The sequence below is a fragment of the Schistocerca piceifrons genome, chromosome 7 (assembly GCF_021461385.2).
Source record: "Schistocerca piceifrons isolate TAMUIC-IGC-003096 chromosome 7, iqSchPice1.1, whole genome shotgun sequence".
In the NCBI taxonomy this organism is placed as follows: Eukaryota; Metazoa; Arthropoda; class Insecta; order Orthoptera; family Acrididae; genus Schistocerca; species Schistocerca piceifrons.
In genome coordinates, this window is record NC_060144.1 from 480410460 (window position 1) to 480423077 (window position 12618).

The following is a 12618-nucleotide window of genomic DNA, read 5'->3' on the forward strand; positions in this document are numbered from 1 at the left end:
GCAAAGTCACTAGTAATTTCAACTAACACCCATGTAATATACATCAGCAGAGCCTACCTTTTGAAATTTGATGATAACACTCATGTAATATACATAAGTAGAGCCAACCTCTTGAAATTTGATGATTTTTAAACTCTTAATTACATAAAAATAACATATTTTGTGAGATATTGACTGATAGGAAAACAATCTGTTATGAACTCACTTTCCACTCTGATGCATCTTGGTGATTGTTCAGTAAAACATAGTCATTAAATCTAAACCTAAAACCACCCAGTAATTCTAAAATAACAAATTCTAGCTGTAAACAAATCACACAGAGTCAAATGAGTGGCCATACCAAAACCTAGCCACCTCTCAGTATAGTTTTCAGAAAATTGGCGGCAGGACTGATCATTAACAGGTCTCAGAAGCTTACAGAATAGCAATTTTGAATAAAGAACTGAAAATGATGTCACTACTGAGGATAACCTACCACATTAATCGGTACGAATGAGACAGAATAGGCCCCATGGCCTGGCTCTCTTGGTATCTGAGTGGCACAAAAGTGGTATTTCATGCAGCATTGATTCAGTTATATGCTACTGACCAGAATGTTTCAGTAATCGTACGCAATATGGATTATATGGGTAGCGAGCTGTTAATTTGGAAGGTACAAAAATATCCATGTAGTTAACAGTAAATGGTATCCAGACTGTAAAAACAAAAGGATGAAGACGGAGTCATGACTAACAACATCCGTGGCACTTGTTGGGGGAGAATGGGAGAAAATGGAACTGGAATAAAGAAACGAAGTTGTTAAGTACAAAAACTATAACAAATTTTATTCTTTACATCAGATATATTTACAAGCAATCCCTATTCACTATAGTTGTTTTAGAAATATCTGTTTTTTCAAATGAGTTAACAGACATTCAGCAACATTTAAAAAAAAAAATTATCGGACCATTATTATATTATTTCGGTTTATTATGTAGTAGAATGAACTTTCTCTTTGTATATCTGTCACTTAGCATAAGACGGATCAATCATATCTTATGGTGTCTAATAAAACACTTTCTGTTGCTGTTATTGACAAGTTGTTTCTGTGGCATGTGTACCTGGCCTTCTAGCCATGCAGTTTCTCCTACTCTGTTCGGGCAGCAGACCTGCTGAAATTCAAGCTGAATTTTGTCGAGCTCAAATCCCACTGGAAAAATTGTCCATTTGACTGTACCTAAAGAGCTCAAATGGAATTCTATATTTAAATTAATCAGAATTAAAAATAAATATGTGGGTAGAGTACATTAGGGGCATATGCAAAGAGGAAGAATTGTCCGCGAATGTAATAGAAGAAAGAGATGTGTTGGCCATAAGGTATCCAGTATTAAATTCAGAATTTCACAGAACCTTTTAGTACTTAGAATCAGTATAGAATGGGTAGATCCTAGTGCTAAGATATGTAACTCCTTCCAGTGAAATGCAAATATCAAATATTATATATACTGTTGAGTCTTGTCTTATACCTTGTGGCCTGATTGTGTGCTGGATAGCATGAAGGACAGTTCAGAATCGAATTCTAGTTTATTTTTATGCTCTCAACTGAATATGGGCCAAAAATATTTAGTAATTAATGAAATCCAAGTTTGTGGTGCCTATTACGCCCATCTGGTAACTGCTTCTCAGTGTTTTTATTAATTTCATATTTGTAGTGTAATATAGGAAACTTTCTTACAGGTGCTGCCTTTATTCTCATGAAGTACTTGTTAGTATTTTGATTGGCATTGACCCAAGATATCACCTCACTGCAATGTTATCATGTTTACATACATGCTTAGTGACAGTATGTCAGTGACATTTGCAGGTATGTCTATGTACCATGTGAACTGTTACTAGCAAAAAATAAGCCTAAATTATATCCTGTCACAATCAGTGCTAAACTTGTTAAGGACAGATACATTAGTAGGTTTATCTATTTTTATTTCATTACGTGCTACTGTCAAATCAAATATGAACCATAGGCTGTGAATCAAAATTAATTAAAAACACAACGTTTTTCATGTGCACCTATTGTAATATGGCTTTAACTAAAAGTTGCATTCAGAGATGGCAGTGAGTCTTCTCTGTATCAAAAGTAAAACTAAAATAGTCATTGAAACAGTAGTTGTTTTGGACAGTCATGTGTCAGCACATGTATTCGAGACAGTAATGTACAGTAAAGCAAAGGCATTTTCTTTTTACCTTCCTCCAACCTTAGTCTGCAGCCGTATGTTTAAAGAACTGTAGCTAAGTGTTATATGAGTTATAAAGAGACCAATGCAGTTATGCAATCAGCAAGAAAATGTGAGGAAAAAGTTGTGTTAACTTTCAACTATTCTTTAAGGCTGTATGTACTGATAGGGGTAAAATGTGGAAGAGTCCCATTTGTTAAGATACTGACTATGGGCAATTTAACTATTAGTGGTGTATAAACCACTCCATGATCAGTATGCACCCAGTACTATTGATGACAATGAGCCCAGCGGTGCTAACATAGAGTATGTACATTTCAAAGTTTCTAGGTAAATGCTTACAGTGTTGTTGCATAATGTGGTTAATTAGTTCACACAGTTTGTAGAGCTGGTTTCTTTATTTATCATACACATGTCAGAAACAAGATTTCAGTGACACTGTTAGCCTTATGAGTCATGTTGAACAGAGTTCACTGCCTGTTTTAAGGATATTGGAAGCTGTGGAAGTGTGTGGTGCCAAACAAGGGAATAATGTATTCTCATGGAAACTGATTGTGAGAATAAATTCTCTTGTTTCTTTCCATCTGCTGCTGACACTATGCCTCTTAATGATTCTTGCCATTACACACCTCAGGGATGGGAATATGGTTCCTCTCCTTGGACTTGATACACATAATTAGTTTTGCAGTATTGCAACTGATCTGGGTTTTAGTATTCTGTGTGAAGCACATGCTGCAGAGCCTTGAATGCTCAGGGCATGGAGTCATGAGAGGATTAGGGTGTGTTCGTAGGGAAACTCCTTTAATTTGGTTTGTATGCAGGCCCAGAAAGCATGTTAGTGTGTAACACATATGGAGCAATGACTGTAGGACAATTTGAAGCCTAACTCAAAATCTTACCACTTACATACTCCAACAACTGCTTTCACATACACTTCACAATCTGAGGCATTGCTTTTTTGTGGGTAATGGAAGCTGACATAATTGAATGTGTGCCACCAGTTAAACCAGTAGCATGCCGTATTGGAAGCATTAATGCATACCCTTGTCATGCCAATATTGTGTACAGAGTTTTTGGTCCATTACACTTGTGGAGTAAATGGTACACATCTCTCACTGTGGTCTGATTTTGTGATCAAGACCACACTCATGCACATGACCCTCTTCACTCTTCACTGGTTCCACACATGCATTATAGTGCTAAAAATATATGCTTTAGGGTTAGAAAATCATTGATGGTACCACAAACTCATTTCTGAGAGACTGAGTATTCTGCCCTGGCACTCAAAAGATTAAGTGTTTTACTCTTTGGGACTGAGACATATTGGCACATACTTTCATGTTTCTGATTAACACTTCATCACTGGCAGAGTTTTTTGTCCCATTGGCCTTTCCTGTCGCACTAGGGAGAGCACTATTGGCAGGATATGTTTTGGTGTAAACAGACCTTTCTTTCTGAATATAGCAATTTTTCATAAGTATTGTTGTAATAAATGTGTTGCAATTGAATTCATAGATATGGGCAAAAGGACTCTCAACCACTAGCTTTCAGAGGCAAAGCTATTGTTATCTGTAAAAGAAAGAAAAGTATTAGAGAAAATGGTTTTGGTGATGAGTTAGGCATAGAAGCCACACAAGAATACCAGATTAGGTCTCTCTTGTCAGCTGCCATCTTTGATATTTCTTACTTGGAAAGTTATGGTATGTCATATTTTACTGTGATGTTATTCATTTATATCCTGTTCTGTTTCTTCAGACATTATTTTAAATAAGTATTGGAAGGCTTCACAGGAAGAATGATGAGCATAATACTAATGTTGAATATGTTTGTCTCCTTGAAACCACATGACGGGAAGTCAAGTAAAGTTGTGACCGATGGTGTAGTAGACAGTATTGATGTGTGGGAGTTTGGGTCAGTCCTGGAAGTGTGCTTGGATAGCTGAAGTGGTTAATGAGATCGCTCACGACAAGCGGGAAAATCTGGGTTTGATTCCCAGTCCGGCACAAATTTCCATTATGTCACCAGTATGTAATATCTTCACACCTAATGCAACTAATGTCAGAAAGATTCCAGAATTGTGGATAAATTTTATAAATTGAGTATAGCTGCAGAATTGTCACCAATGCCTGTTTCTTCAAGCTATGTTAAAATAAGTAAATCTTTGATCTGCTGCTGAAGAGAATTTATTTATTTTTGGCATGTTATTTCAGATATTGATTCCCTTAATGAAGGTTATTGAAACTGTCTGTTAGGGTGCTGAGTTGGTTCAGTACAACTATCAGTAAGAATTCATTTTAATAATTGCAATTCTTGGTTTTGATGGATAACACTTAACACCTGCAAGATTCTTGTTTAGAAAGGTATGTGCTTTGATGTAAGCATATACATAGTGCATGTATAAATTATGCATGTAATGCAAAGCTTTATCACAAGATGCTAGTCATTGTTGCCTGAGGAAAAAAGTAATACTGTAAGGAATTTGTTAGACGGGGGTGGATTGTATCGATGAGCAACAAGTGAATTCCTGTGAAGTTGTGTTTTGTGAGATGATAATTGACCTGATATTTGCTTATATTCAGCTCTTGAGAACGCTCATATTTTGCTCAGTCTTTTACTGTTAATGCAGATATAAGTTAATGGTTGAAATACATTCAGTTTGGCATCACAGAGGAAACTATCTGCCTGTTGCCTTTAGGTCTGCTTTTCGTATCTGTTTAGTTTGGCTGTTTTCCATAATTTAAGGCTTCATGAAGCAATTGCATCCACTGAGATTAATATTTGTAGCTTTTCTTTTGTTTGATTCAAATTAATGATATCAATATAAAGGAAGGAAACATTCCACGTGGGAAAAATTATATATAAAAACAAAGATGAGGTGACTTACCGAACAAAAGCGCTGGCAGGTCGATAGACACACATCTGTATGTGTGGATGGATATGTGCGTGTGCGCGAGTGTATACCTGTCTTTTTTTCCCCCTAAGGTAAGTCTTTCCGCTCCCGGGATTGGAATGACTCCTTACCCTCTCCTTTAAAACCCACTTCCTTTCGTCTTCCCCTCTCCTTCCCTCTTTCCTGATGAGGCAACAGTTTGTTGCGAAAGCTTGAATTTTGTGTGTGTGTTTGTGTTTGTTTGTGTGTCTATCGACCTGCCAGTGCTTTTGTTCGGTAAGTCACCTCATCTTTGTTTTTATATATAATTTTTCTTTTGTTTGAACAGAGATGAAGAAATGGCTGCCCTTCCCTCCTCCTACCTCTCCCCCTACAATTATAAACACAAATTAAGTTCATGACTAAAGTGCTCTACCATAATATAAAGACAGGCAGGGTTTGTGTAAACTGTTCATGAATACACAGATTGATTATATGAAGTATGGTGTACTAACAGCAGAAAATGAAGCGAAAGTGGGGTGAAGTGTAGTGCCTTGGAAGTTGTCGCTCACACTACTGAAACTAAGTTTCTTGGGGAGTAGGTAAGATGTGATTTGTACAGATAGTTAATTGTCAGCAGTGAATGGTTAATGACACAATATGTTGTTTTAAACATAATTTGTTAATTATGGTGAAGGTTGATTGTGATATTAGCTCAGTATTGTAGCTGTATAATTTTGAGAAGCAACAAAGATCATTAAGTGTATATTACTGTTTATTCAAGTGAAATTCATTGTATGGACTGCTGCATTATAGTCATTCTTTGATTTTACCATTTACACCATGTTCATCGTATCTATTTTGATTTAAACTGTGAAAGGTTTACCTGTTGATAACTACCATTCATTCATATTGCTTCATTTAACGGGGAGACAACTTTTTCCTTCTATAATGTTAAAATAAGAAACTCTAGTATGCTAACATATAAAATAGTCATTACATTTGTCTGTCATTCATTGTTAACTTTGAATATCTGCAGATAACAATGTTTGAAAAATTATTGTGTATAGGACTACATCAACAGACGAAAGTTAACGGAGTTTGGGAACTTGTCACTGGTGGAGGAACGAGAGCAGCTTGAAGGAGGAAATGTCAGTGTAAATTTGCCAGGGGTCAGACGAGGCGAAATGGCTGCTCGTGCCACGAAACCAGAGGTTCGAGTGTCATGTCTTCAATTTTCTCCTACAGGTACCACAGTTTCAGTAACAGGGCAATTGCCTGTAAACTTAATTTTCGTCTTGCATACCTGACATGAATTATGTATTCTTGCCATCAGCAGCGCATTCTTGCATGTTTTTGTGATCAGATTTAACAGCTATATCAGGGATAATAGTTTGATCACTGTTAGGATATAATAATATGTTGAATGTTGTGTAATTTCCATTCTCACTTTTGCAGTTCGTTTGACAGTAATTACTATTCTCAGTAAAAATGTTCTAAATACATAGTGTGTGTAAAGTATCCATATAAAGGTCGGATTGTGATGTTATGACATTGCTGTCTAAGGTCTTAGTCAAACCAGTGTAGTGAAGAATAGTTAGTGTTGTCTGCTGTATATATAACACTAAGGCTCACAGCTTGCATAATTTCAATCCTCCTCCTTTTCTGTTGATTTTTTATTTTTATTTTTTATTTATCATGGTGAAACCATGTTCCTTTTTTAGTTCCTATTTCCACTTGACTGCATGTGCTGTGGGTTTTGTATACTCCTGCTGTGGCAGGTGGTGGACATGAGCCTTTGCAGTGTTCAAATAGGCAGGCACCTTTCTTGTTGGTTTAAAAACTACGTCAATACTGCGTTTCCTTAGGGCTGTGCTAAAGGGAAAGTCTTCCTCCCTTTCATTAAATCAGTCACAGAACATTGTCTATCTTCTCTACAGTCTGTGTTCAAATGCAGTGAATAACCCCTTCATCAAATTAGCACTGCTTTAACTAGAAATAAATGTGACTACTCACAAGATAATGAAGAAAGAAGCTGTTCAAGTCCTGGGCATTCTTCCCACATACGAGCAATATTTCAGCCGAAATATCATGGCAAGATGTTGTCATGTGGCTACAATTTCAAAATTATTTCCACAGCTTAAAAATGAAATTAAGAATATGGTATTTCGAGAATTGTGAAGGCTTTCCATTTTTTAGAGATGGAAAATTTTTTATTAGATAAATTATACATTATTTGTAGAAAATTATTTGTTCTGGGAGTAATACATAACCTGAAGAAGTGAGATGAGATGGCAGCTGAAGTCACATCCTTGTAAAGTGTGTAAGTATGTTTTGTGCATGTATATACCTGACACCATAAATTTGTGAAAGCAAGAAGGGAAGGAGTTAGAAGAAAATCTGACATCCAAAACAATGTAAGAAAAGAAACATTGCTTCTTACTGTGAAGAAGACATGTCAAGTTGCAGACAGGCATAATTAAAAGATTGTACCTTTCTGCAACTTGACATGTCTTCTTTAAGGTAAGTAGCAATCTGTCTTTTCCTACATTGTTGATATTCCTAGCTGCAGTTTCCATTGTTTGACTTAAGAACAAAGTAAGGGAAGTTTTTTCTCCATCTAGGACCTAATATAAACAAACAGATTTTATTGTTTAATGTGAAACAAAAATTATTTCACATAGGCAAAAGATTAATTCCATAAATACTTATATAAACTCCCAGGGGGAAAAAAAAAATATTAGTTAACCCCTTGAAAGAGTGCATTGTTCACATTGATGTAGATTTGGCACCAGGTGAGTGTCCACCTATTGCTGACATTAGTCATGGCAGTGAAATGGTGTGTATGTGCCAGTCTGTTGTATGGAAACAGTGTAATAAGATGTGTCAATGTGTGGATGTGGAAGAAGAGAGCATTAATAATTTCATATGCCCACAAACATGCTATGAATGAAATTGCCTGATTGGTTGACATATCAGCATGGACTCTCCCTTGGCACACAGTAAATGCTATACCACTTGCAGCCATCTGACACAGCATAAGAGCAGTTTTTGTGAAAATATGCTGACCAACAGGAACCTGAGATGAGTATCATATCATGTCATTGATGATGAGTTTCAAACCTGACAAGAACTTCTGCTGTCAATGAATGCAGGTCCATCTCAACTAGTTTCCAAGCAAACATTTGGAGTTGAAGCACCTGTTAAAAGCCCATTGCTCACAGTGGTACATACAGATGCACATCTTGAATGGGTCAAACACAGAAACTGTAGTACAATTAAAATTACTTGACAGTAGATACTTGACGCATTGCAGCTGGTTTCCCCCAGTCAGAGCGCTCAATGTCACTCCTGAACCGTTAGCTGTTTCCCAAACTGCCACAACAATTAGTTCAATTCCAATTCTTTGTTTGGCTTCCTTTGTTGGTGCATTTGGATCCTGAATCCTGAGAGTCTGGCCCTTTTATTTCTTATCTCATCACACAACTCCTCCCCCCCCCCCCCCCCCCCCCCCACACACACACACACACACAGTGTTAACCACACACTGCCAGATCCTTGCCCCACAAGACATGATTCATTGTCACAATACAGTTATTGTAATCACAGAGATTGGCTTTCATTAGATAAGCTTTGCACAACATTGCGTGAAGCCACATTTTTAAAGGGTGTCAATTTATCATTGCATCTGGGACACCAGTCATAAATCCATCATCTGTTGGTAATGTAATGGTATAGCTTAGTGGTTAGCATAGAAATCTGACATGTAAAAGGTTAAAAGTTCAAATCGCAGCATTGCATTGACTTTTTTATTTGGTCTTATTTTTCCTCCTATCATTCTTTTTTGTTTGGATTCTGCTTGTGTCACATATAATCTGCAGCCAAGTGCCAACCAGGATTGGTCATCAGTTGGTAACATGGCATCCCATGTAGATAATGTGAGGGTAGTTTCAGGTAACCAGTAACAGCGAGAAATTAAAGTTTGACCAATAACAGCGAGAAATTACAGTTCACTTGACTGCTAAAACAAATTTTGTTGTGGAAGGTGGCTTTGCTTACAATCATATCATGAATTTTTTCTGCCTTAAGTTTTGCCCATAGAGGTTAGCCATAAACGCCATGAACAAAGTGATTGTGATTTTAGTTCTGCCGCAGATTGCCATTTTCTCAGATACATTGCATATAACAAGGTTGTGGTTAGTTTAGGACAAGAGTTGAAATTCAGGGTCACAAAACTTGTCACTTGCCACAGTTTAATCAATGGTCACTTAAAATCAGCTGTCACCAGAGCATCTCCCATATCCATTGTATCTCACAGCAGTGGCTTCCAACATTGCCCCGTGTTACACATTAACAGCAATTTTGAAATGACATGTCTGTTCGTGTGTTGCATGTAACCTAGCAGTAGCCAGCAGCGGGTGGGGCAACACTGTAGTGTCAAGTGACAAAGGCCAACTATCAAGTAATTTTAATCAGATTATAGACAGTAGATTACTGGAGGCATGTAGTATGGATAAATAAATCACTTATTTGTCCCTTCAAATTATACCAGGTGTCTAGTGCACTGAGACTCAAATAAGTGTGTAGAGAGTAGTTCCATCTGGAGATGGTTTTGTGGTGTTTAGTGCAACATGACTTGGGCCAAATCTTTTCATGTAAAGTTAACATGAACCAGGTCTATTCTAACATTCTCGGTGACTAGAGGTTGCCCTTACTTCTATATTTTCGTGACGCATATGCTGTGGACATTCCTGTCTTCCATAATAACAGCTGAATGTGCAGGGTTCCACATCTTGGGTTGGTTAACACACTTGCGCCCTGTCGCACCACACCTGATCTTGATCCTACAGAAAATGTCTGGATCTATTTGGAACAGCAGGTACAATGTAACAGTCAACATTCTCGTAATTTGGTAGCTCTGTAGGATCTAATTATCAGTGAGTTACTTCAATTGGATACAGAATTCCTGAAAAAAAACTGATGGACTCCCATCTCCACCAAATTGAGACTATTATGGAAACTAGAGGGGGTCAATAACTCATTGCCTGATTGTGTGCTTAATTGTTACATACAAAATATCGTCGGTAAAGAAAAGTGTATTACAGGCTATCTGCAGTCGAATAAAATTACCTATGCTTATTAGACAGCAGATAAGAACAAAAACAAAAGACAGATAAAGATCTAATCATTACGGGGTATTTATAGTTTAGAAGGTTTATCACTTAAGAATTTTGTATAATAGAGGCACTGCCTGATACTGATTTACGTTTTCTAAAACAGTTGCATAATGAGGCAGTGTGCATTGAGATGATTTGATCTACTACTATATAAATATGTAATTGAAGGAGTATTGCTATGGGAAAGGGGGGGAGGGGTGTATACACGCTTATGTGCCTTTACTAGCAAGATCTCGAAAGCTATTGGGAGTATTGTTTTCTGTTGTGTGTTCCTAGGCACCACACATCAGTGCACTATAAGTGAGTGGTTGCCATTCTCTTGTTATGAATTAAAAGATTGTATTGGATGCAGTAATTATTCCAGTAATTAAGCACAGTAGCCTCAAAATCATTCAGTATTAAATATATGATGCTAAACAGCAAATATTGCCATAAAAGTTATGTGTCTTCCATGAAATATTTTTCTGAATCATTTGCGAGATTAGAACTACTGAATTTGTATGATACCAAAAAGTGCCTTCTAGTAAAACATGTTCGTCTTTATGCATACATGTTTCTCCAGTTGTGACTAGTGGATGTTTATCATCTTCAGGTAATGTAATGGTCACTCATTTGTGAATTTGGAATAGGTTGCAGTCTCTAGGTTAGTGTTTCTATTCACATTTGTACCTCACTTTCATATTGTTTCTTCTTCTAACCCACTCCCCTGCCCCTTGACTGTCTGTCACTTTCAGCCACAAATCTACAGTACTTGTAGCACAACATTTGCAGCAGTCTTGTTTGTGCTCAGTAGGGGATGGATTGAACATCATTCGAAGGAGTGGCAAGGGGGGCAGCATACTGAAAATCTTGAAACTGTGAAATTCATTGTTTGTAGCAGTTTCCTTCCATGGCAAAAGCTGTGTACATTGAAGCCCTTATTTTACATTTTCATGCAGTCCAGACTTAGAAAACGCAAAATTGAGGAAAATGCAGAATCAAGAACAACATTAAAAATCCCAAAATACAAGCAAAGACATATGGGATTGGCATATATAATTAAAAATCGTAATCCTCTCCAATATATTGTATAAAAACTGCATAAGTGAAGGAAATTAAATGTACTCTGTAATGTTTATACAATTATTTGTGGTAATGAATTTCATCAGTTCTTAAAAAAATCACAGGTGTGTACACAAGTTAAAACTCGTCAAAAAATTGAATACAAGGTAACAGAGCTATTTTCCGACATGCTACGACCACAAATTATATGTCAGAACACATGTTTTTGAGATATCTTTTCGTTGTGGTTACCCAGAAAAAAGCTAAAATTGATGAACATGGTGAGTTGAAATTAAAACTGTGAAGCACGGTGAAAGGTGTCAGCATCTAGCATGTGGGCTTGTGCATTTTCAGTCCCTCATTGAGGGAAATAGAGACACGAAAAAATGAGTTTACTTCTGTAATTGACATTAGAGCTTATTAGAAGTCAGCTCAGTGAATTTCTGTACACTGTATAAAATTTAAATTTAAAAGAAGGCTCAAACACTACAGTTCCACTTCGTGCCTTCTATCACTGATGCCAGTCTTTGTGATCTACAGTGCAATGTGTATATGCTGGTAGTATATGTAGTTGGCAGTTGTATCATGTCAGATTTGAATGCCAAAGTCTTTAAAATGTGTTTTTGCAAAACCATTCTTCTATTTCTGTATGACATCTCTGCCATAGCACATGATCTGCACAAAAAGTATATTTTCAGCACTTCACAAAATGCTTTCACCTCTACCTGCACTCCCATCATTGAAGGGCCACTCCCTCTCTCCACATATCCAGCACGCGAGTTCATTTGATGTGTGTTAGTTTGGTGTAGTGGCTTTACTTGGTGTTGGGTGACATAACACGTTGCCAGCCAATAAGAGCTCAATAACCAGTGTTTTCTTGGTTCTTACCGAGCATATTCTTCAAGACTCAGTGTTTGAATTTAAAATGTTTACTATTTATATTGTTGTTGAATGGCATATATTGGGTGCAAGGGCTGAGAGTCTTGCCTGTCTGGCCTGCTGACAGGGCATACATATTGTGCACCTGGCTGCCAGACAAATGACTCAGTTGTCGACCGCTGCAGGCTATGGCAGGGAATGTTCCACTGTCAGCTAATCGTATGTTCCAGCATGTTTAGAAGCACTCTTAAATAATACGCTTTATAAAATCAGTATCACAATTAAGTCACAGTGACAGCAGTTTTTGATAACCACAAAACAGGACTTCAGAAGTAACCCACCAATTTCTGTTGTTATTCCTGAGCTGGGAGAAAGGTGTCTTAAGAAAATATTAAGAACTTTCTTCGTATTTGCTATTTAAAAGTTCTGTAACTGGAGATTT

General features: G+C 37.0%; 1 protein-coding gene across 2 annotated transcripts in view; it reads left to right on the forward strand.

Moving 5' to 3' along the window:
• The window catches only part of LOC124805141 (periodic tryptophan protein 2 homolog), a 111510-nt gene that overhangs the window by 89339 nt on the left and 9553 nt on the right, over window positions 1–12618 (forward strand). For both annotated transcript variants that reach the window (XM_047265608.1, XM_047265609.1), the window contains one exon: window positions 6150–6327. In XM_047265608.1, coding sequence (XP_047121564.1) covers window positions 6150–6327 — 178 coding nt within the window. The remainder of the gene's footprint in view (window positions 1–6149; window positions 6328–12618) is intronic.